The sequence below is a fragment of the Parasteatoda tepidariorum genome, chromosome 1 (assembly GCF_043381705.1).
Source record: "Parasteatoda tepidariorum isolate YZ-2023 chromosome 1, CAS_Ptep_4.0, whole genome shotgun sequence".
NCBI classification, from domain to species: Eukaryota; Metazoa; Arthropoda; class Arachnida; order Araneae; family Theridiidae; genus Parasteatoda; species Parasteatoda tepidariorum.
The window spans coordinates 44,255,618-44,283,233 of NC_092204.1; the positions used below are offsets into that span (position 1 = coordinate 44,255,618).

General features: G+C 28.9%; 1 protein-coding gene across 4 annotated transcripts in view; it reads left to right on the forward strand.

The window, feature by feature from the left end:
* LOC107453771 (SPARC-related modular calcium-binding protein 1) overlaps positions 1 to 22,030 on the forward strand; it is a 121,997-nt gene extending 99,967 nt beyond the window's left edge. For all 4 annotated transcript variants that reach the window (XM_043040473.2, XM_043040474.2, XM_071179428.1 and 1 more), the window contains 5 exons: positions 173 to 415; positions 11,286 to 11,379; positions 12,986 to 13,055; positions 15,843 to 16,020; positions 18,484 to 22,030. In XM_043040473.2, coding sequence (XP_042896407.1) covers positions 173 to 415; positions 11,286 to 11,379; positions 12,986 to 13,055; positions 15,843 to 16,020; positions 18,484 to 18,560 — 662 coding nt within the window. In that variant the 3' untranslated portion in view covers positions 18,561 to 22,030. The remainder of the gene's footprint in view (positions 1 to 172; positions 416 to 11,285; positions 11,380 to 12,985; positions 13,056 to 15,842; positions 16,021 to 18,483) is intronic.
* The last annotated feature ends 5,586 nt before the right edge of the window (positions 22,031 to 27,616 follow it).

Sequence of the window (27,616 nt, forward strand, 5' to 3'; positions counted from 1 at the left end):
TTATTTGTCTTATAATTAATTTTCTTGTAATTAATTTTCTTCTACTTAATTTTCTTATAATCAAACACTCATGCCACGTGCAAGAAACAAATTGACAGTATATTTCTGGGAATCCTCTTATATTACATATTGCTAGCTTTCTTCATTTTAAAATGCAATTTATGTTTTTCAGATACACAAGACTGCAAATCAGTTAGGCGTACTGCGATGGAAAGTCACAGGCAAGATCCTGGTGCAGGTATATATATTCCAGATTGCACACCGGAAGGCTTGTACGTGAGGGCACAGTGTCACAGATCTCCCCCATACTGTTGGTGTGTACATCCAAGAACGGGGAAACCTATCAAAGGCACGGCGACACAGGGATACAAACCTGACTGTGAAGGTTTCCGAGGAGGGGCGAAAAATTTCAAAGGTAAGCATTTATTTTACTTTTAACTCCAAAACAAAATGAAACATTTATAACACAAAATTTCAATTCCTTTTCGCTGCGCCGGGATAGTCTGGTTGGTAGGGGCGCTGGGCCCATGTCCAGGAGTTCGATCCCCGTCGGCAAAAGACTCCCCGTGCAATAAATGCTGACTGTTGCTCGTTAAATCTATCGAAACAAAAAGTCCTCCATGTTGTTCAAATAAAATTTCTTTTCGCTTTGTAATTATTTATAATTTTTAAGCAGTTTTTTTTAAAGCTGATAAACTTGTTTTCTCTAAATTAAATTGCAAGCTTTTAAACTATGGTTATTTATAATTATATAGTTAATTATAGCTATACAGTTTAAATATATTTTGCGAAACGCCCCATGAACTCAAAACATCGAATTAAATATCTAATAAACTGTACCGTAGGACTTCGACCATCCGTAGTAATCGAGATACACTGTGAAAAATTCTGGATCAAACTGTGGTAAAAATTACTGTCACCCTGAGTACAGCTACTTTTTACCATAAAATTTGCTTTTATCGCAAAATTTCACAAAACGAAAAATCTGGTATACCATTATTTTTATAGTAGTAATATTTTTCCGTAAAACCATTGAATCACCTTAATTAAATAAATATTACTGTAAAAATTATAGTATGAAATTTTACGGTAAAAATGGATTTTACGGATGCTGCACTCAGGGTACCAATTCTTTTTACCGTGATTTGATCCGGAATTTTTTTACAGTGTAGGCACCACACCAGATAATTGAAATATTTGCGTAATTGCGGTAAATTTGTATTTCAATCATTTTTTAAAGAACACGAATATAGCTAAATTATGATAAGACATTTTTTATGTTAAGAAAAGGGGAAAAAATGAGTGTACCCTTACAAAACTGACAAAAAAAGAAGGAAAAAAAACCGCATCGGAATTAATTTTGACTAACGGAAGTATTCGAATAAAAGAGGTGTGGATAATTAAAGTCCTTCTGTACATTGAATTTAAAATTCAATCATAAGGGAAAAAATACTAAAAATAAACAACTGGGAAAATGTTTTGATTCACATTGTTCCGGAATTTGAATAATTGTCATCTTTTTCTCATGTATTTAAATCTAAAAAACAACATTCGATCAGAGTTTGGATTGATTATTTTTTTTATTATTTATTTTAATGTTTGAAAAGCTATTGGTCTGAAAAAAATAACTGTTCTGAAATGCTTTTTCCTGTTACAATTAAAATGACAATAATTTTGATTTTTAAGTAATCAATCAGAAATATTAGAATTTTTATGGCAAAAGTTCGTCGTTTAAATCCGTTGATTAGTAAAAATTGGCTCCAAATTAAGCTTTCTTGAATTTTTCCAAAAAAAAAGAAAACGCAAAAGGAAAACATTCTTTTAAACAATTATTATCTTTTTAGAAAAATCTAAATATTTCCGAATGTCAAAAATTGTCATTAATTTTTAAGTTTAAGTTAAAACCGAATAAAATATATTTTTTAAAGCCTTTAATATTCACTATTTACCATGGAAAAGCAAACAAACCCTAGAGTGCGTCTTGCTGCCCTCCGTAGACGTCCTAACAGAACATGACTATTTCTTTTTATCCCCAGTTCTTCCTCTTTAACCCCTCCCTTCTCGCTCCCGTGAAAATGACGGGGTGAGGTTTTGCCCTCTATTTCTCGCTCCCGTGATATTTCCGGGCTGGAGTGTTCAGTAGTAACATGCAATAAGAACAAAACTAATTCATTCCTTTTGTCTGGAAAACATTTTATTTCTCATTTTACACACCAGATNTCTTATTCTTTAACCCCTTCCTTCTCGCTCCCGTGAAAATGACGGGGTGAGGTTTCGCCCTCTATTTCTCACTCCCGTGATATTTCCGGGTTGGAGTGTTCAGTAGTAACGTGCCAATAAGAACAAAACTAATTAATTTCTTTTGTCTGGAAAACATTTTATTTCTCATTTTACACACCAGATGGCAGTACCAGGATATTTTTAAGGTAATTGTAAATAGTTCTCCAGAAGAGATGAAAACAATAAGAGATGTAAGAAGGAAACATGGAATTACTGTCCAGATTGAGACGTTGGCCTGTGTATTTCATGCTTTGAAATTTATCAGAAATGAAAAAATTACTAATCTTTATTTATATTATACGTAAGTTCAATAAAAATCTTTTTTAATGTTTAAAACACATATTTTTTAAATTTTCCTTGCTTGCTGGAAAGCCAACATTAATTAAAAGTAACCCTGAATGTTGCCTATTTCTAAAAATTAAATATTTTAAAATTTTAAGGTAAAAACAAATCAAAAATTAAAAAGGAATATATGTATTGTTCATACACATATTTCTATATAATTTTCAAGGACAAAAAAAAATAAATAAGCACTTTTATGACCGTTTTCTTGAAAATTGACCGATTGTTAAGGGGTTAACGCATTACTTCATTGAATTCTGCTCGATGGGTCTTAAGAGCATGTAAACATCTTAATTTCAGATAACAAATTAGTACTTCGACTTATAGTGCACCAAAAGCTGAACAACTGCCGCCACTTGCAAAAACATTTCTCGCCTTCGAAAACAAATAGTTATATTAAAATCTAAGTGTGAAAAGATGGTGTAAATAAATAAATAAAACAAATAGATTTCAATACAAGTGAATCTCCTACCGGAAGTTGAAACAACCTCTGCAAATACTGCCCCCTACCGTTGAGAACACGAAGCACGGTCGAGAATAAAATCAATTAAAGTGAATTTTTTTCTTAAACTTTCTATGATTGAAGAAAGAACTTGTTTGTCGGTAAAATCTGTAGAAGGCGTAGGTAGCGCTTCCAAAGTAAAACTGAACTTTCAATAAATTTACAAATATCCGATTCTATTAAATTTTATTAGAACTAGAGACTGCTGTCAACTGTTTTACTTGAAACTTCAACCACGTTATTAAAATTAATTCTATGATGTTAAAATGTAGTAGTGTTTTCCATTAAAATCTTGTTGTTATAAATAAATTCGAATATCTTTCTTTGAACGAACTGAAAATCCGCAAAATCACCTATTTAGGATTATGATCTTCGATATCTCATTTTTCTCTTAAACGAGATTCAAAGGAATCACTTACTCATCTTTACTTTTATTGATATTTTGATTTAAAATGTAGTCTCTATTTTACCGAAAAGGAATATTTTTGTTAGATACACTTCAAAATTCCTTACTAATTTTCGTAGCTATGTAAATGATAATTCTGAACGAATATACAAATTAACTTCTGCAAAAATTCTTAATAATATTTTTAATTATTGCCTTTTATTTTTAAGGCATGTATCAACATTTTTAATATTTTTGGCGAAGCAAATTCCTAAACTTGGTTCATTTTTAAGACCACAAAAGGCTCTCATTATATCCTCCTTCCCATTCCCTTTATATGGTTCCCATTAAATGGCAATGTCTTTTATCCTAGAAAAAAGAACCAAATTTTAAAATGAAAAGAATTTTAAATTTATTGTATCAAAAGCTGTAAATCAATCTCGTACAACCAAAAATAAGCATAGATAACTTGAAATTACTTTAGTTTTCAGAAATCTAAATAAATCGATATCCACTGCATAGAAATGTCAAAGTTTAATGGTTTTCCGAACCAAAAAATAAATTTAACTTCCAAGTCCCAGAACATTTTTTATACATTCATGAAATTAACGTGAAGACAAAATTTATTTTTGTGCAACCAAGTACAGCAAATTGCAAAATCAATAAACTAAGAAATGAGTTTGATGCGAAGTTAGTTTAATTCATATTTTAGATGTTTTTAAGCCTATTACTGGATTTTTCGAATCTTGTTCAAATATGTTTCGTAAATTTTATTATTGATAAGCTAGCGAAATAACTTTTTTTAACTACTCTGTAATTCAAAACATATCGAAAATATTAAAAGATTTTAATTCATTGCTGAATTAAATTCACTAGTTGGAAGAATTAGAGATGTAATAATCAATAAGAATCAGAATTGGGGGGATTAATTTTAATTTACATTCCTTGGCATTGGTACTTACTAAAGAATTTCACCACTAGAATACGGTCACTGAACGACAAAAAAGTTTTCAGTCATTGATCGTAGAATTGAAATTATACCCGTAAAGTTATACCAAGACCATAAAAATAAAGTCTACTTGTAAATTTTTTCTTATAAAATATATGATCACTGACTGTAAATTACCGTTGTCTTTAATTAGTTGTAAATTAACGAAATCTTTAATTAGTCTTAAATTAACGTTATCTTTAATTAGTTGTAAATTAACGTTATTTACATGAAAGTTATCTTTATCTTTAATTTTGTCCTTGACGTTGTTTGTCTCTAGCAATATGATCTTCAATTAAGACGAATCATTGAGCATATGGATTGTATTTCTCATAAATGGCGCTCTGCACAGTTTTCTACTAACTAGTTCAAATTGGAATCAACCATAGTACAGCTTACATCATATCTTTTTGTTATTAAATACTTTCAGTTAAACATGTTTTCAATAACTTGTGAAACTCACACAAAAGGAAGATTCGCTGAATTAAGAAATGTTTTTTAATTAAGATTTTTTTTTCTCGATCAATAATGTGTTTACCTGTTTGAATTAAAATCTTAAAAATAATTTTTTTCAAAAAAACAATAAAAAAGAATTAAACACATTGTTTAATATAAATTTTTTAGAGAAAAATTCTAAATATTCTTACCTAAAGAGTGTATAAAATAAAAATTATACAAAAGCTAGCATTATACAAAATCTACATTTAAAATTTCTAAGAATTCTATAATAAAATTTTTTTGTAATGTGTGTTAGCGTAAAGAAATTCTCACAAAATTAACATTCTTCAAAAAATGTATTTAAAATTCATGAAAATTCTGACAAAAAAAATTTTAATAATTCGAAAATAAATTTCTGATAAAGAGTTTTATTTGTCTTAAATATATAATTTATTCAAATAAATTAGGGTTCAAATACTCAAAGCAAAATTAAAAAAATATTTTAGTTTTATTTTCATATTTCCGGTTTCCTCCGTTAGTATGCGTAAAAACTACTATAATTTCTTAAAAATTGAAAGTAAAAATTCTAAAGGGTTTTGAAAAGCTAATGAATTAATGTTTAAATATGGATAAGAATAATAAAATCGAAAATTTTTCTTCGACATCGCCGCGTTTTACACAGTCAGATATCTTAATAATGTTTTATTTACTTACTTTTTTAAAAATTCGAATCAAATAATCATTTTGTCTAAGTACAAAAACAAGATGATAATATAAGAATTATGCGTTAAGGTTTCTCTGTTTTCCTTATTATCAAGTGACATTTTTATTTCCCATTTATATTAGTTAATCGCTAATAACATTTGCTGTGATTATAAAATAAATAAATAAATAATAATTAAATAAATTTATCTGATTTTCATTCTTTATTTAAAATCTTAAATTATTTAAATTACAAATCAAATTTATTCTGGGTCCCTTGTCAATTTAGCTTTTAGTAAACGTTATCCTAAATGAATCCAAGACATTGGCGAGTCATTAGCATCTTTTTTCTGCGCTCACATTCTTCCTCTCCACCTATCTCAAGCATTTATGCATCAGAGCATTACTTTCAAACATATTCATATATCTTTGGATAATATGTATAAACTGGTTTTTGTTATTAAGAGAGGATAGCGGCTTTTCGGGACATCTAAAAAAGGGGACTGTCCGGCGCCTTTCGTCAACCGATGGATGCCCCCCACTGCTTTAAATATACTCCATGCAACATTATTTTTTAATATCTTCATAGACTTCTTAATTCTTAGAAACAAAACAAAAATATGAAATGAGGGGATTGAAAGTTGGGTTTATGATTGCATGACAAGCCTGTTAGACAGTGGCGCCTAAAGGGGCAGGCGATGTCCGTGATGATGGAATTTCGATCGCTGTTTAGCTTCCATGTCTTCTTGCTTTAAGGAATTAAAAATAAATGACTCTTTATTATTATTTTTTTTCTTCAAATGTGCCTGTTAGCTCCTTACAAAAACATTTATGGAATTTCGTTTTCTTGTTATTATTCTTTATGGTTTTAAGCTAGAGCCATAACTTGGCAATTTTTTAGCTTTGCTATTTTCCAACATTCGCGCTTAATTGATGGGGAAAAAATTGAAAAATAAAATTTGCTCAAATTATTTTCAAAAATTTTATCTTACTGGAAGTGTTATTTTACTGGGATAGTATGGTTGAACAGTAAATAGTGTTGATGTAATAAATTTAACTGTGTTAAATGCTATATTTAAAGTTATTTCAGGGAGGGGGGTGTCTAGTATAGTATTTTTTTTTAAACACATTGACATTACTTGAGTTTAGTGTCATAACTAAACTAGTTGTTTTTTATTATTAGCTTTACTGACTATATAGATGTTAACATGTTTTAAATTAAAGTGCGTTGGTGACCAATGTTTTTTTTTTTTTTTTTTTTTTTTTTTTTTTTTTTTTTNTTTTTTTTTTTTTTTTTTTTTTTTTTTTTTTTTTTTTTTTTTTTGTCATTATTAAAGTTCAAAAATTAGTTTGTCATATTTATCATTAATAGATATCACTTCATACCATCATTGTCAATAGTTTTGCTATTGGGTAATACATACTCTATTCTCAGATGAATTTCTTAATTAACGTGTTGTTTTATAATAATTATATTCAGCAAAAACAGAGTATAAAAATTATAATGAATTTAAAAAGATACTAAACACTTTTATTTACTTTAGCATTATTTATTGTTCATTCCCAAAACTCATAAAAAGATGACAAATATACCGAATAAACCAATAAGAGACCCACAAGTTCCTGGAGTAAAAAAATTGTGAGTCATTAAATTGTAAAACTAATTACCATGATTAATTTCTTATTTTTTAAATCATTGAATTTAAATTTAGGGGGAAAATTTTTCAGTTAAACAATTACTAAAAATTTTATTGAAGATTAAATTTAAACTAGTGTATTTAAATAAGTATTTATATATTTTAAAAAAGTTCATAAATGTAAGAATTTATTCTGATCGGAAATACCAAGAGTTATTTATATGAATGATACAGTCTAATTATGTTTAATGTAAATTGAAGAGCTTATTAAGAGACAATGACAAGTAACATTTGCAAGATTTTTAAGATTTCTTGGCAATTTAAATGTATTTGTTTTAACACATTTTTGAGAGAATTATTGATTAAAAAAAAATTTAAAAAACACTATGTCGATGACCAGAAAAATTTTCGATGAAAGTTCAAAGTTAGTTTAATGTACGATTTTTGCATTAAAAAAAAGACTGAAAAGAAATACATAATATAAATAAAAAAACTAATGAAATAAAATAAATAATTATTATAAGTTATTTTTGGCGGGGAATTATCTCACCTGTGTTTAAACGAATTTTAAGACTGTGTGCACAAATTTGCTTAAAAATTTTTAAAAATATGCAAATAATATTTGCTTAAAAATATGCAAATAATATTTGCTTAAAAATATGCAAATAATAAAATTAACAAAAAGCGTTCCAAACTTACGATCACCGACTTCTCTACTGCTAAACTATCGGGACCACATTTTCCAGATTACGGCTACCTTACGGTTACGGCTAATTTGATGGACAAGAATACAAAAATGCCGAAAAAGAAGTATCTTTATGTAGACTACTTTATGTAACTTTATGTTTTGCAGCTTAATAATAGTCAGTGCTAAGAATAAACACTTTGACGCTAAGAATAAACACGAGAATATATCAGAATAAACACTTTGAACCATTAAGATTTGCAACTACTTTGTGAAAATCAATATTAACTAATTATTTGACATAGACTCGTTTATATACATAAAATTAAAAAAAAAGTCCGTGTATAGTTGTGATTTTCACTATTTATTTCATTTATTTGTAGTGTGTATTTGTTTAAGAAAAAGTATAATTTCGGAATATAATATTAAGATAATACAACAAAGTCAACGGTTTTTTATATTGTAACATAATTATTTCGCCAAGTTCTGAAATACAAATAAATTCAATGAAAAATCTTTGAATAATAGCATATAGTCTACCGTTCGAAAATAGCTGCAAATACTGTAGGTGAAAGATATAACATTTGTTGGGACAGAAATAAATATAAACAAAAATAATAATGATTGTAATTGCTTTACCGATGGAACTGTTTAACTCTTCTGTCTGGAAAATGACGCCACTCTAACATTGCTTGGAAAAAAATAGTTAGAAAACAAATTAAAGAAGTAGTTTGTAAGTCTGAAATTGAGAGAAAATTATATGCATATTGTCTACCGTCCGAAAATGGCTACAAATATTGCAGGCGAAAGATATAACATTTGTTGGAACAGAATTAAATATAAACAAGAATAATATTGATTGTAATTGCTTTACCGATGGAACTGCTTAACTCTTCTGTCTGGATAATGGCACCACTCTAGCATTGCTTGAAAAAAATAGTTAGAAAACAAATTAAAGAAATAGCTTGTAAATCCGAAATTGAGAGAAAATTATATGCATATTGTCTACCGTTAGAAAATAGCTACAAATATTGCAGGCGAAAGATATAACATTTGTTGGGACAGAAATAAATATAAACAAAAATAATAATGATTGTCATTGCTTTACCGATGGAACTGCTTAACTTTTCTGTCTGGATAATGACGCCACTCTAGCATTGCTTGAAAAAAAATAGTTAGAAAACAAATGAAAGAAATAGCTTGTAAATCCGAAATTGAGAGAAAATTATATTCATAATTTATAACTCTGATTGAGAAATAAATTTAAATATAAAGCGCACGCTGATATAATTATGGGGTAATGAAAATTAATAGCTTTTAATTGTATTTAAAAATGAATACCTCTGATGGCAAGGGATGATAAATTAATTTTTGAAATGCAATATTTATAGTTATATTTAGAGCCATGACCTTGATGACAGTTTACTAATTACTGCCGCTTAGCATAAAGAATTAAGTCATAAATTTCATTAAATGCAGCGGAAAAACCTGTCGCAAAATTTGAAACAGTAGATAACACAGGGTATTACAATCTTTTTGTTCTGTTTGATCTTTAAGTTTGAAAAGATTAACATTCTCGTTCCTTTTCACATTTTTGTTATGGGCATGTCTATATATAATAAAAAAAATTAAAAATAAATGATAAAAAACGGTAATTTGTCTCGCTTGTTTTGACTAGCTTTTTCATCTACAGATTTATGAACTTGACCTTGGTTATTATTTATATTGACATTTTCCGAATAGACTATAACCAATTATGTATAGAATATTAGCCACTGTAAAAAATTCTAGATCAAATTACGATATGAAGTACTTTGGGAACCCCATCCGTAAAATCCATTTTTAGAGTAAAATATTATACCGTAATTTTCACAGTAATATTTATTTAAAGTGATTCAGTGATTTTATGGAAATTATTACCGTAAAAATTACGGCATAAAAATTTTTTTGTTCTGTGGCATGTTCCGGCAAAAATGGATTTTGCGATAAAAAGTACAGACACCCTGAGTGCCGGTTTGTTTTCACGAACTTCGTTAGGGTATACGTTTAAATTACAAAATACACATTTCCTAAAAGTATGCATACTTCCATAATTATTAATAAGTGTATTTCATATGATTTCATCAATGTTAGTTATTAAAGTTTAATAAATTGATGGACATACAAATACTTTTAAAGCTTTTTTTTTAGTTCACAAAGAGTGTTATTTAGAACCTAAATTAAAATTAGTTTACCAATGAAATTAAAAACTGCAGATAGTACTAATGACAGCAGCTCATAGTTTTATAAAAAGAGTTACTTTTCACATGCTATCTATAATGAAATTAACGTATATAATGTAAGAAGTATTATTAGAATATATTTTGATAAAAGCCATCTACAGCGACATTATTATTTTCTTTTGCACATTGTTTTTAACAGAAAATTTTAATATTGTTATTATCACATTATTTTACAATTGACTTTTATTCCACTATCTGTATTAAAGTGTTTTTTCTCCTGAAAAATACACTTTCATAGATATATATAATAACTTATACTAGCTTTTACAAATTGTTTAAAAAAATATATCAGTTGATTAGAAGAACCTATGAAATACCCTGCATTAAATAAAATTCTCTACCCTACATGAAATAAAATCGTAATAACATTTGAAATGTGTTAATTATTAAATAAAATGCATAAATCCATAGAATAAATTTAAAAAATGTATAGAAAAATATGTAAAAACATCGTAGGGGAGAAAATTTTTTGTTGCATTTATATGAATGCTCGATGGGATTTCAAATCTAAAATTAGTAATAGTCCAAAAGTTAAAATTTTTTAAATGTCATTTATAGTTTAATTTTTCTCGAAATGTACAAGCTTAAAAACGTTATACATAACAGGGGGTAACGTAATTGTTGCAATAGTTTTCAACGGAAGTTAGAGCACATCATCAAGATTAAAATGGCATGGGAACCCATGTCCAGAAATGTCGTCGTAGGCCGCTAGGGACGCTTTCCTATTATCCTATTAAGAAATGTTTCTTCGTGTGCTTCTAACAGGTCATAATAGGTAACCGCCCATAGCGTAAGGAGAAAAAAAAAGAAGAAAAAAAAAAGAAATTTTTTATTTTTTTTATATTTTATAAACTGTTGTTTGTTATTTTTTAACTTATCATTCCCCCCCCCCCTTTTTTTTTTCTTCTCATATGTCTATAATTTTTCTTTGTTTTATTCNACTTGCAAGATACACACAAAATATTTTAAAATCTAGACAAATTTTTAATTGACCTAGTGCAACTCCGTACATATATACATTTCGTTTTTATCATTTTGTTTTAGGATGCCCAGTTCATAAGAAACAAGAATTTCTGGACGAACTGGTTCAATCTTTTATAAAAGAAATGCAAGAGGATGCTGCTAACAAGTCACTGAGGTAGGATTGTGTTTTGTTTCTTATATCCATTTATTACAAAGTATTTATTGTGTTGGAACTTTAAAAAAAAAAATATTTCTATACTCACATATCGAAATGAAAGAGATATTTCAATTAAAGAGAAGGACAGATAACTAAAAAATTTCTACAACCTCAAAAATACGTTCGGCGTTGAACCATATTATCAGTATATATAACCCATACGTAATATTAAATTGTACCATAGCATCAAATCAAGTTTAAAATGGCCTAATTTGCTTTAGTATGTGGTTCAATTTATCACCATATTAAAGTTTCACTGAAATTTTACAATTGTAGAATACATAAGGCTTCAAAATTTGTGGTGGTTTAATAGTGCATTCCAGCTAGAACTTGTCGGAAAAATACTACACTATTAAAATTTTCCTTCTAATATTATATAATAAAATAACCGGCAGCAGTCTGTCCATCCAATTAACCATAAAGTTTATGGTCAAGAACATTTTCTACCTTAAAACCGTTTACAACTAGTATGGTTAAAAAACCCTGAATACAAAATTAGATGGTTTTTAACCGTTTACAACTAGCATGGTTTCAAAACCCTAAAAAAGAAGTAAAACAGGACATTGGAGATAGTTTAGCAGCTTTATAGTGCTGTTATCTATACGTGAATGAGAATATCGTATTCTAACAGCCTAGGGTCACAAATTGGGGAGTGCAAGGAATGGAGGAAATATTGTGGTGTCAACGCTGGTATTTGAGCCACGTTCTAGTGGTCATGAGATTCACAGATTAATCCACTCGGCTATAATACGCACCCATTAGCAGGGAGCTAAGTGACTTCATTAAGTGTCTAGTTAGTGCGATAAAATTCTGGTTGTTTAACTGTATTAGGTGAAGACAGTTAATAAACATTTTTCAAACAATTAACCGTTTGAATACCGTTTTTTTTTTCATGGTTGACTGTTTTGTTTGAATACGGTAAAATAGCAATTAAATAAATTGTTATTTAACCATTTTGTTCTGAGAAATTTCTTACAGTGTTTAATAGTGCATTCCAGCTAGAATTCGTAGGGAAAAGTACTATTCCTCACATGATTCAAAGGGAAATTCTTTCTAAAATGTAGAGAATCTATCATTATATATTATAATTATAAAAGAAAAGGGCGCATCGTTGTGAAATTTTGTTTTAAAAACAACATATTTTTAATATATTTTGTTTCTATAATTTAACAAAACAAATCTAAGTTACAAAATTTAACAGTTGAAAAAGTACACCATTGCACAGATTTTTTTTTAAAAATTGCCTTTATATTTTAAGATTAATTATAAACATTGACTTTTTGATAACTCTTTGCTCAATAAACTGTCACTATATGCCCAATAATAATAGTAATAAAACGTTCTACATTCCAAAATATTTAACCTCTGAAATACGTAATGTTTACTCTATTTTATGAAACAGAAATTTAACCTTTAAATTTAATTCATATAAATAATTTTATTAAGTTTTCAGTGATATAAATGTCTTAAGGTTTTTAATTTCTCGTCAAATCATTTGTAATTTTTTTTTAATGAAATTATATCCTTAAGCCTAAAACTTCTTTGTTTGTTTCATTTTTTTCAGTATTGATACACCCACTCCTGAAAAAGGTGCAAGATGGAAGTTTGCTTCCATCGATGTAAACAACAACTCGGTAAGAAACAAAATTGTATTTTTTCCAATGAATAATTATAAAAATTTTCAAGGCACCCTTTAAAGCATATTACTGCAACACGTTTCTCAAAGAATGAGCTTTCCTTCATCAGGCAGTTAAAAATTATGATAATGATAATTATGATTAAAATTATGATTATGATAATAAGCTGAATGGTATGAGAATGAATGAGAGAAAAGTTGAATCAACACAGGAGTGATAAAAGGACAAAGAAACTATAAGGATAGGGGAGAGAGGAAGCAAAGGGGGGGGGGTCGGAAAAAAAATCAGCACTTTTCCTTACAATATTGTCGTTGTTTATAAAAATGGCCAAGTTGTCAAAACAATCAAACTCAGATTAACAAGTGACATTAAAAACAATCTTCGCTGCATGTTATATTTCTTGATGTCATTTTTAACTACCTGATGAGAAAGAACTCCTTTTTATTTTATTTAAATATGGTGTTATAATAAATATCCATGTGCTTCGCATCAGTTTTTTATACGCCAATGTATTTTATCTCCTCATATTTGTTATTTTAGCATTAATCTACTCGTATTCGAAATGGTTTATTTATTATTAATGGTTTATTAGATTAACACATTTACCATTAAATAAGCGACACCATTAAATAAACGGTTAATGAAATTATAAATAATTTCACTCACCTTGTACTTTTAAATAAACAATGCACTTCATTTATTTAAAATTAAAGATATGTAAGAGCATATTAGAAGGATAAAAAATATATTTATTTTCATACATTATAAAATTAGTTAAATTGAATAAATAATACTCGGTAAAAACACTATTTAAATTTATAATTCCTAACAAATAAAACAATTAAGTATTAAAAAGTTCTTAATTGCCTAATTTTTTAAAAACTTAAATATTTATATAAAATATTAGATAAAATTAAAATTACACTGATTAAAGTGATACTTAACTTCAAAATCCATTAATATAATAGAAATAGAAATTGATTGTCTTTTCATTTCTAGATACTTTTATAGCGCTGTACTGTTGTTATTCAAAGAATTATTCTTTAATTCTAAATTTTTAGGAAATGTCCAGTTTGCGTGAAGGTGGAATTTATCTGAACTGTGTACAAGCACTTCATTTATTTCTAACTAATTAACTCTTATCTTTAGAACATTAAAAGTATTAAAACTCTTATCTTTAGAACATTAATTCTTAGGTGGCTAACATTTTATACATTACTCTCATTTTAACCCTTTGAGGCATATGGGAAACCGGTGTCCCTTTTATATATTCTTTTCTGGCGCTCTAATTACATGCAAAATTATGTTTGGGTATTTTTTAATTATAAAGAACAATCTAAAAAATCTGTTAGATTATAAAATTTTAGATTTGTACTAAAACATAAAATGCAAAAAAATAATTAAAAAAATAAAGAAATTATTATTTTTTATTTATATTTAAAATTTTATCGATAATTTATTTTGTAAATCAAAGAAGTTTAAGTGATGAGTAACTGTTTATCTTAGATTTAGAAAAGTGTAAATTTTAGACATTATTGTTTGGAAGTGAGCAGTGTTTGGAAGATTTTACCATTAACCCAGAAAAAAGACGCCGGTGTTTCATGCTATATTTCCTAACCATAAATGACTAAAATGATAAATATAATATTTTTCATTTATTTCGACTTAAATTATTGAACAAAATGAACGAAGTATGAAAAATATGTTTAATAAAAAGTCTGCATCAAAGAGACGGAAAAAAAATCAGAGAAAAAAGCTTTAAATTTTAAATATCGTCAAATAGATATGTTTATTAAATTAGATAGGGGAACAGGTAATTTTTTATCAATTAACAAAATCGGATCACGTCGATGACATCGAGAACATGTTCAGTGTAAAATAATCCTGGTAGAGTTTTAGGGATATACAGATGCTTCGAATTCAATAATCAATTAACAATTTTTTCAAAACTGAGCAACTTCGTACGATTATTGGAAATGCATACTTGCAAGATGCACACAAAATATTTTAAAATCTAGACAAATTATTAATTGACCTAGTGCAACTCCGTACGATTATTGGAAATACATACTTGCAAGATACACACAAAATATTTTAAAATCTAGAAAAAATTATTAATTGACCTAGTGCAACTCCGTACGATTATTGGAAATACATACTTGCAAGATACGCTCAAAATATTTTAAAATCTAAACAAATTATTAATTGACCTAGTGCAACTCCGTACGATTATTGGAAATACATACTTGCAAGATACGCACAAAATATTTTAAAATCTAGACAAATTATTAATTGACCTAGTGCAACTCTGTACGATTATTGGAAATGCATACTTGCAAGATACGCACAAAATATTTTTAAATCTAGACAAATTATTAATTGACCTAGTGCAACTCCGTACGATTATTGGAAATACATACTTGCAAGATACACACAAAATATTTTAAAATATAGACAAATTATTAATTGACCTAGTGCAACTCCGTACGATTATTGGAAATGCACACTTGCAAGATACACACAAAATATTTTAAAACCTAGACAAATTATTAATTGACCTAGTGCAACTTCGTACGATTATTGGAAATGCACACTTGCAAGATACACACAAAATATTTTAAAATCTAGACAAATTTTTAATTGACCTAGTGCAACTCCGTACGATTATTGGAAATACATACTTGCGAGATACACACAAAATATTTTAAAATCTAGACACATTATTAATGAACTAAGTTCTTGTGTTTGAAGAAGAAGAATTTTTTTGACCTGATCTGTCATTAGGTGCTGGACAAGAGAGAGTGGAAAATTTTCAAGAAAGAGTGGCGGTCATTCCAGAAGGACAGCAAACAGAAGAAGCGCCTCAGGAAATGCTGGAGAAATCTTCCTCGTTTCTGCGACGAGAATGACAACCAGAAAATAACCATGGATGAATGGCTTGCCTGCACCAGCATTACCAGAGGTAATATTATAGCCTCTCTTATTATTAGATTAATAATAATGGAGGATTATTATATTAAAGGAATTTCACTTCAAATAGAACCTTTGATGACTAATGATTTAAAATTGTAAACATCATTCGAACATTAGACTGTAGTAATCATGCTTTACTACGGTACGAACATTTGACTGTAGTAACTAAGCTTTACTACAGTCATTCATTATAATCATTTTTCTTTATTATTTTTATACAATAACTAAACAAAATTATCATCAGAATCAGATTACTAACTAAGCGCTTAGCTTTCAGAAGTCGTTTGTTTATGTAGACTGCTGTGAGGCTTTTCGGTTGAAAAAGTTAACTAACCAGTTTATATGTAGAGGTGATATGTTTTATCCCACAAATAATCTGGGTTTTGGTTATAACATCACTATTGCTGCAGTCGATCACGATAATGTGCGTCAGACTTTGATAATTCTTTTTGTTTCTCTCACTGATATATGAATTTGTTACCTCTTAATGTCTATTTATTTTTAACAAGGATTTAAAAAATATGCTTGAAACAGGGACTATGAAATGCACTACATATCATAACAAAAGGTTAGTTCAAAGTCATGCTGACCAAAATTCAGATTGAGGATTTAAATAAAATTAAAGCATTACAGAAATAAATTAAAATGTTGGCTTATTTTAACGCAGACAAATTTTATGTTGTTTCAGTAAATGTTGGAAATGACGTTCCTTTTTCCGGATACCAAAGCCTGCTAGTGAAGAAAGGATTAACTTCATGCTAACATATGAAGCTAAACAACGTGAAAAAAACTCAAATGTGGAATTTTTTACACTTTTTTTTTCACGTTCTTTAGTTTATTCAGTTTATAGTAGTTTAGTTTACTCGTTTTACCAGACCTTGGAAGACTTTGCGAAGCTTTGCCGTATTGATATTAGAAATGCAAATAGTTATCGTGATCTTCATTTTCATCTCAGCAGTTTCCTTTTTATTTGTTTGCTTTTAGTCTGAAAGGTTGAAATTTAGTTTCAACTTCCCTTAATATTTCAACCTCTAAAATGAAGGGCATACAGATTATTTTCTTGTAAGCTACAGATCGATTTGACCAATTGAGTCAGCTACAAACTTCAATGACGTGAAAGAATGATTTTCAGAGCACAATAACATTCCAAAATAAACATTCGTTGTTTGTTTCTATCAAAACAATTAGTTGTCTCTTTGAACATCAAACGCATCACTAATGAAGTTTCTGAGCATGAGATCATCGACCGATGAATGAAATACAGTGAAATCAGAGTGCCGTCTACCTTGAGGAAATCTGATTCAATGCGTTTGATAGCTATCTGCCATACTATTTATTAAGAGGAAATCGAAATTCAATGCATTTGATTGCTATCTGCATAAATATTTCTCAGGAACAAATCGATATTCAATGCGTTTGATTATAATCTGCCCTTACCATTTACCATGACGAAATCAAAATTCAATGCGTTTGATTGCTATCTGCCTTACCATCTGCCAATCGAAATCGAAATTCAGCAAGTTTCATTTCTATCTACCTTACCATCTACAAGGAGGAAATTGAAATTCAATGCGTTTTCAATAAATGTTAAGCTTAGATGAGCAAAACTTAAAACTCACCTTTTGTAGTTAAATAATATTTTATTATCAAGACTCTATTCATTTTTTCGTTTTCATCATAACATAAACCTGTCTCATTTATACACTATCTACCAATAAGTATTTGGACACCTATGCAAATGACTATATGTCGGCGGAGGTGGAATTATGATCTGGTGGTGTTTCTCCTGGTATGAATTGGGACCCTTGGTCCCCATTCATGGTAAGCTCAACGCCGATGCCTACTACACTATTTTGGATGACAATGTGCTTCCTACGTTGTGGCAGTTTCACGGGGTGGACCCCTGTTATTTCCAGGACAACAGTGCCAGCTGTCACGTTGCGAGGGTCACCAAGGCTTGGTATGGTGCCAATGCGGTCAATCGAATGGACTGACCTGCCCAGAGCTCAGACCTGAACCCTATCGAGAACCTCTGGGACGAGTTGAATCGCCGAATTAAGGGGTGTACTACCCGTCCAAAATTGGTGAAGGAACTTACATGTCTTCTCCAAGCCGAGTGGAAGAAAATACCACTAGCCGTCACTCAAGGACTTGTGGAAAGTATGCACCGGAGGGTTCACGCTGTAATTGCATCACGTGGAGGCTCTACCAACTATTGATTATGAATAAAGTTTTTTTTTCAATCACACGTGTCCAAATACTTATTGGTTGATAGTGTATGCATGTATAAGAATATTCCTCATAATTAAGTTTGCCAAATTTATAAATTGTTTATAAGAGAAAAAGCTTTTTTCTTTAGATAGTTTATAAAATAATATGTATATATATGTATATATTTAAATGCTTTGGATTGTTAAGTTATTTATCACTAAAATTTCCTACTTTCTTGCAGATTACAAAGGAGCTACTCCTAGGCACCCCCCAAGAAAAGGCAAAAATCCTTTTAGCACAATACTGAAAAGTGATTAGCGAATTAAAAAGTTTGTTTCCTGCTAAAACTATGTTTTTTCGGACACAAATACCATGGATATACGTCAGATTTATACATAATAAGTCATTTTATCGCCCAGTGTGTAAATTCAGTGTTTCTTTGTTTACTTTTTGCGTCTTATTTAATAACTAGAAATGTTATTTATTTTCCATAAAGAGTCCTTCACCAAAGTTCTCATTTGCACTTGTGTGTTTCAAATAAATAAAATTTGTTCTGGTCAGAAAGTGGACAAACTTTTGAAACTTTCTGTAAAATGGTCAAGAGATCTGTGGATTTTGCAGAAGAGGAAATCATATTGTCAAGCAATTTCCTTTTAATTCGAACTGGATATATTAAACTACAAATTAGTCTAAAAGCCTCGAAAATAATAGACTTAAAGATATGAAGAATATTTCCTAAAAACGTGGAACGAATTTCATAATTGTATAAACCACCGTTAAGGAAATTTTCATGAGGAGTTGAAAAACTAAAGACGGTTAAAAATTTGATCTTAATCTTCGTCTGAGAAAGTTGAGTGAAAAACTTTATCAAAATAGTCTAGCAAATAAATATTAAAATTATAGAATGGAAGATTAAATATGCAAGTCGTCTACAAACTTGATTATCTACAGATTGTCTACAGATTTTATTAGTGAAATATCTACTTGTTGGCTAAATGGAAATATACTAGCAAAAATTGTGCTAATCCAACTTTATAATACGGAAAAAAATGTAAATGACGTGCAACTCTTATAAGAAAAATAAGTACCTAGAAAAACATAAATGCTTTAGTGTGCTAAAGTACTATGTACTTTAGTGTTATGAGGTTAAAGTATTCTATACTTAAAACCCATACCATAAACAAAAGATGTACTTTGAACAAAACTGCATATAGATAAACTCTATATAGACATTAGTTTTTCTTCGTGCATCGCCATATGTTATGTATACGATATTTGTGTATATTAGTAATAGATTGTGAATTATGGAAATGAAGTTGCAATATCATGAGCAAGAATTATAGATACTAATAATTAAGCTGATAATTAATTCTGTTTTAATTATTAGTATCATAGAACTATTGTATCATATCACTTCATCTGGTTGCTCCTAGTCTGCAAAATAGCAGCCAGGATGTAATGCTAGTTGTTCTGAATAATTTCTAGTAGCATTATTAAGAAATGAAATATTAAAAAGAAAAAAATCTAATGTATTATATGTTAAGCACAAATAATTCTGTGGATTTATTTGTTTCATAATTTAATTTAAAATGCATAATAGTTGCTTTAATAAATGTGCCAACGTTATCGTAAGTGTTAACATTGTAGTGTTAGACCAATCAGAATTTGGAAATTCTAACACGTGTATAATGTATTGCCATTATATCTTCCAATACTGTATTTCTGTTTTTAATATCAGAAATTTTTGTAACGAAATTAATGTTAATTGGCCCAAATAAACTTTAAAAGCTCTTGTGAAATTGTCGTGCGAATCTTAAAAGTTTAATTTGAAACTTTTTGACTTGGATAGATGTTATATATAACACATTTGCATTTCTTTTTCTCAGAATTAAACAAATTTTCTTTTCAAATTTAGATTTGCACTATAAAAAATTCCGAATCAAATTACGGTAAAAAGTACTGACACTCAGGCTGCTGGATCGTAAAACCCATTTTTAAAAGAACATGTTACCAAAAATTCTGATATACCGTAATTTTTACAGTAATAATTAACGGTAATCTTACATCTTACGGTAATATCTTACTGTAAAATGGATTTTACGGATGATGCACCCAAAGTGCTGGTACTTTATACCGTAATTTGATCCAAAATTTTTTTGCAGTGTGCCATATCGCGAAATCATCAACCTTTTAACTATGAATTTCATCCATATTATAAAATTAAATTTTTTATAATTTGAATTTTTATTACGGCGAATTCACTCTAAATTCTAAAATTAAAATACTTAAAATTAAATGAATTGAAATTGACTACAGATTGTCTCCAGTTTATTTTGTATGGAGATGAGCAGTTTTTGGACTCTTTAATTAAAAAACTGATTTATTGATGCAATTAAAGTGACTTGAAATATTTTATATTAATCATTTTAACTTAAATCATGACTATTTAATTAACATCGCAATATATTTTTTATATGATCTCTATGACACAATTTAAACTAAATTTTGCATCATGCTTAAATAACATAAATGTCAATGTTTTTTAAGTAAGTAAAATTAAATTCTTTTCAAGTTTCAAAATTTATTCATGTTTGAATTTTTATCATTATTTGTTTTTTAGCATTCATTAATAAAGGTTTATTACGAACTTAATAACATACTTTTCAATTAAAACTACTAAAAGCGATGATGATAATTAGACAGTAATGGAATATACATATATCACAGGTTATTATTATTTTAAAAAAAAATCAAAATCGTGTGTGGTTATCAAACTTTGCAAATTTCAAAAAAAAATTATAATTTTACTTTTTTGACAAGAAATTCATGAACAATGATTTATAAATTCTTTGTTGTATCGGTATATTTCTACGTTTTCTTATCGAAGCATGATCGTTACAGTAAAAAAAATTATGAAATTGGGACATTATTTTTTGAACGAATAATGGCGACGGTAGACACAGATGAAGAGAGCAAGATGCAACATACATATTAGTGTGCTCTACTTTCCTCCATCTCTACATAGCGCCACCTTTTTTTTTCATGCTGGAACTATCGTTCTTACTTTTATTTTCATTTAAAAATTTAAACAGTGAGATTTTGAACAATCATTTAATCCCTGTTCCTGAACGAATATCTTATAACACCATTATGCAAAATCTTATTCAATTTTCTCATAGAGTACGTTCGAGAATTATTTTATAGTCTGTTTGCATGTTAGAGAAAACTTTTTCCCACATCACTGTCCTACCCTTAATAGTACTTAAATACAAGTAAATCAAATTAACTTTACTGCGGAGTGACATTTGGAGCACCTTCGTGTAAGTGTAAGTGATACACATATTAATTTGTTACAAATCTTAAAGATAAAGTAAATAAAATTCATTAATCATTAACTGTTGTATTTTCAAATAGTGTTAATCTTTTTTTGAATTAACACAGAATCAATTTTAATATTACATTTCTTTCACAAAAAAAAACTTTTTTTTAAAATTACTTTTTGATATTTCATTTCACTTATTAGAAATTTATTAAAAAAATATTGGATTAAAGAGATTTTATAAATCTTTAGATATAGAACCAAATGGTAATCTTTGATTTAGTTGTTTTTTCCCCCGACAAACTTGTTATTTGATGTAAGCATGAAACTATATAACTATTATAACTGCATATTGTATATCTAAATATATGTTTATAAATGCCAAACTGATCTCTTGTTTGTCTTATCATGTGTTTGATTTTTTTAGTGCCATGATAAATATATAATAAAATTAAATTTCTTTATTTTATCTCACTGGCCTTTTCAATCACAAAACTTAAATAGATTACTGACACTGCATTAATGCACCCCTTTAAATTCCATTTAATTAATGAACCAAACAAGGAATTCAAATAACTATCTAAAACACTCTTAAAATAATAATAAATAACCCATCCCACACTAAATAACTTTTATTTGATGATTTTGATCTGATTTTCACATACACTATAAGTTAGAATCAAAGGACATGTCGTAAATATGCCTTTAATACTGAAAACAGAACTTAAAATAGGGAGAGTAATTAAAAAATTGAAAAAACATTACTCTCTCTATTTTAAGTTCTGCTTTTAGTATTAAAGGTGCATTTACGACTTGTCCTTTGATCGATTATAACTTATAGTGTATGTGAAAATCAAATCAAAATCATTAAATCAAAAGTTATTGTGGAGGAATTTTTTGTAGAACATTTGCATTACATGTCGAGAAAAACCTCATACTGTTAGCCTGATAGCAAGGAGACTCTAACCCAGAGCCGTTTTTATGTTTATAGGGGCCCTGGGCCTATCATTATCTAGGGGCCCTTTATGAGTAAATTTAGAAAAAAAAATTTTTTTTGAAAAATTTAAAATTTTTTATTTATTTTAAGAGTAAAAAACATATAAATTAATTATAAAAACTTATATACATTATTTTTTATCGAAAATTTAAGGTAACAGTACTTTTGGCGCTTTTTGAGAGGCGAATCTTCGATCACATCAACAAAATCAAATTCCTGTAAGACATACATTTTGCTTTGCAGATCAAAATCTGTTAGACTTAGAAACATCAAATTATGAAGGTGTGTAGAAAATATGCAAGGAGTTAGAAAAAATACAAGAAAATACAGTTTGATTATTAGTTTTTTTTTTATATAATCGCCGTTGAAAGACTGACTCAATTTTGAGTCAATGTTTAACTACGTAGCCTTAAAATTTTAAAACCAATCCAGAAAGCAAGGAAACTCCTGGTAAGGAATCAGTACCCAGAGGCATTGAATTGTTAAGAAAACTTGGAGGAATTTATGACCCCGACAGATTTAACATGCACCAGTCACTATTTTATACTTGGGTATTATTCGGCCGGCTCAATTCGAACTCCCATTCTCACGAGCACGAGTCCATAGCCCTACCATCAACCAAGCTATCGTGGTCAAATTATTAGTTTATTTTGTAACAGTCATTGAGCAGGCCACCCGATTTCGAGTTTACTACTACTAATGTTTAAGTCCGTAGCCTTGTAATTTTGAACCCAATCCAGCAGACAAGAGAACTCCAGGATCAAGTAGTGGAAGAAATTTTTGATGGAACTAGCCCGCATTTGAGTTATATGGACATCAACTCCACGAAGTTCTCCCACGGTTAGTCTGATACCAAGGGAACTCTAATCCATGATCCACCGACCACTGAGAATATTTCACGTCAGCACTGTGATCGGTAAAAGCCGGGTGTGGAATTCATATCGATCAGTCATCACTGGGATTCGAACTCGGTGTACCTCATTCGGAGGAGAATGCTCTATCCCTTGAGTCCAACTTTATTGAGTAATAACTCTGCGACAGGTACCAATTTTCCAATTTTTGGATTGGTACCAATTTTACTGATTTGCTTAAATTTAATGATCTTCAAAATGTAAATGGTAATTCAATCATAATTTTTGTAGAAAAAAAAGGTAATAAACCGTTTTTCCTCTTAACCTGCAATGAATGCAGAAGCAACAACGAGGGTTAGTGAGCAAAATGAACAGATAGCGGAGCCTTCCAATTTTTTAAATAATTGTAAAGTTATTAGTTATTAACATGCGTACTTAAAAAAATAAGAAAAGCATTTTTCGGTATTAAGAAATAATAATTAAAAACTGTCATCAGCTGGAATAGAACCCATGATCTCACAGTTTTGTGTTAAATTTCATAATCATCAGCCCCAAATATACACACCTGCCTTGCGGATATTTTTTTATTTTTTTTTAAAATTTAATAAATTAAGTCATTTGGATACTTGACATTCTTGAAAAATGCTTTCCAAATTACCATTTTTAACGTTTATAACAAGTATCTTCAGTTCATTTAGAAGTAAACCATAATTCGGCTTATCTTATTCATTTTCAACTTATGTATATGCACCAAAAATAAATTCAAAACTAGATATAACACAAGAACTGCAAATTTAACTCTCGTATATAAAACCTCATTTAAGATTGAAAATGATAACACGATGAAAAACCTACATTCCTCGAATTAAATATTTTAAAAATAGCCTGTTTTTAGGTTATAATATTCGTAATTACCTTAATAAACTTTAATTGTAATGTCGGGGTTCCACCGATGGAAGACATTTAAAACAGGGCTCGAAAAAACTCAGAAATTTTACCCGTCCCCGAGGACGGCTTGTCCAACAATGCACCCGTCCTCCGTTGAAACTAACCCGTCGCTTTTAAATAAATAAAAATATAATTTTCTCCTATTTATTACAAACATTTATATAAATTGCACAATGAATTAGTCGTTACTAGGATTACATTATACAGTAATAAAAGAAATACTAGGTTACTAATAGTAACCTAGTATTTCTTTTATGAAATAATTTAAATGACAAGGGTCAAGTTATCTGGAATGTCAAGTTATCCGAGGGTACTGCGTTTTTTAAATGAATCAAATATGACGTTTGCCAGTTCCACAATCAAGCCAATGATTTACAGAGGTTTCTGAACAGAAATCTGAAAGGGGTTTTCCATTTAGGTAGATGTTCATAATTGTTTTTAAAGCTTCTTGTTTAAGACCAGTACGTATTGTGTTTTTTTGTAAGTTTATTGCTGCAAAGCCCCTTTCAACCGCTGCAGAATAGAATATATTGATGTTTTCTCTGCCTGGGAAGACAGAGAAAACATCAATATATGCGCACTATGTTGCTGTATTGTGGGTCATTTTGCTGCCTTGTAACTTACAAGACTCTTGTAACATAACAAAAATTGAAAATTTATCACGAACATTAACGGGAAAATGGCCGTCCGAGCGGACGTCGGATTCGAGAAATTCGTTGTCCGCGGAGAATTTTTGACCGTCGAGGACGAGCTGTTTTTCGAGCCCTGATTTAATATATCAATGGAACACACTAAAGCTTTATATCAATTAGCAATTAGTTTTAGAATTACAATTATAGAATAATTATTATAAGATTATTGTAGAATGAATATAGAATTAATAATTATTATAGAGTGAAAGGTTTTAAGAGACAAATATTTGTTAATGCTTAATATTTAATCTAAGAAAAAACATAACCCATATTGAAATCTAACGAATAGCCCCTGATAAATTTCGTGACAAAAAAAAAAAAAAAAAATTGAAGCTTGATTGATTTCCGGATTTTAGAAACACCTTCTAGTTTTACTATTCAATCAAATTGGTTTCGATGTCGTTCATCCCACCTGTCTCACTAGTGATTCAGCATATATTGATATCATTTTTGTTTCGTTCTTACTTAATATTAATTTGCTTGCGACAATTATTTTTTTACGTATTAATTGTTTAAATATTAATTGATTTTTGAATTGACAATTTCAATCATCTCTTAGGTATTTAAAACTGCAGCATATCACATGAAAATATTAAGTATATATCATTTTTACAATAAAGTAAAATGAAAAAGAATTCTGATCCTTAGGAACAGATATTAAATAGTCTCATGATCGAATGATGGAGCATAATTACCTTTTAAACAAATCAAATTTTTTTTTTACCTTTTAAACTAAAAATTTGCTTATTTTTATATAACTTATTAATACTCAAATTATTCAAAAGATGATATGACAACGAAGTTTTTTTTTTATTCAGTCATTTATTTACATTTTTTCCACTTCTTTATTTATTTTTATTTCATTAAATTAAATGCACACGGTTAAAATAAAAACAAAGCTGTCAAATTTTTATATATAGTTTCGATTTATAACTTTAAGAAATTGCTTCGACTTTGATTAGGAAATTTAAAAGCCTTATTAATGAAAAAATTGAGAAGCCTTATTAACTTTAAACACATAATAACAACAAAAAGGAGTTAAAAATAGAATGATCAATAAACAATAAAATCGTAAGCTAACTAAATTAATTAATTTCGTGTACGAACTATAATATTACAAATTAAACATATTTCATATTTAGGGGAAACATGGAAAATTTGATCATACAGGAGTTTTAGACAATTTTTTTCTCATGTTGTAACATTTTTTTAGCTGATGATCATTTGATTTCAATGCTTTATTAAACAAAATCATATGTTGTTTCTGTCTATTAGCAGTAAGTAAAATTAAAATTAAATTACATTTGTTATATCAATTTTATCCGGAACAGACCAAATCAAGAGTTTTGGCAAACAGGCCAGTCAAAGAGGGAATTGAATAGTGGCCCGCCATTTAAATAAATAAACAAAACAAAAAAATCTCAATGTATATATAAAAAACTGCTCAAATCTTTCACGTTTTGATTGATTTACCAAAATTGATTTAATAGAAACATTTGCTTACCTCCATGTGAAAGATTTATGTCTTCTTAATATCCTACAAAAAGTTGATATAGAAATTCCTATTTCATTCTCTTACGATTGATTTGAAAAATAACAGAATTAAATCAACTACAATAATTAAATAAAGTAAACAATTATGCTAGTTGAAACATTTAGGATGATTAAAGGAAAGAAAAGCTTTTATAATAAATTAGAAAAAATATCTTCTAAATTTTGTAAGAGAGAAAAATTCGAATTGAACGAGTCCCAATTTAAGGACAGTATGGAAATCTCAAGACAGATTCTAACAAGACCCTCCCCCTATCTACAGCCCTAGAAATGTTTTCTTCTTAGAAATTTATGACCAGAAATCAAACAAAAGGGTGTTTCTGTGGATATCTGATATTTCCGAAGTTAGGAGAAAAGAGCCCCTAGGCAATATCAAGAAGCTAAAAACATATTCTCACAGTGTAAAGTGAGGAGGCTATTTAACAACTCTGTGGGTGGTAGCTACGAAAGTGGGGATATTTTCATCAGTAGAAAAAGCGTTTTATTGCTCTTTTGGTTAGAAAAGTGAAGAATAACAATTATTTTATATTTGTAAACACTTCGATTAGATTTTGAAAAGCATCCGACTATGTAAAAAAGAAAAAAATAATCTTAATAAATCGCTAAATAAAACTTTAAAAAAAGTAAAAGTGGGATCTAGGGGCCCTCTTGAGTTATAAATCATAAATGAGTTAGAATTTTAAAAAAAAAAATTATGCAATAAGATTTCAGACTTTACGGGGCCCCATCAGAACTCGGGGCCCTGGGCCAGGGCCCATCCTTAAAAACGGCTCTGCCTCAAACAAATTAACTCGTATTACAGAAATTATTCCAGTCCTCAATCTCAATGATTCACCTTTTCATCAAATTTTTAAGGAATTTCAATCGTTGACAAACCCTTCAATAGTAAATAAACTAACTCCGAGTCGCTGGTTTATCACTATATTGAGACTTTCGGACAACCCGTTTATGCGAAACCCAGAAGACTCTAACAGTCCGAAAAGTGTTGAATTGAAAGGTATAAAATGTATTTACAT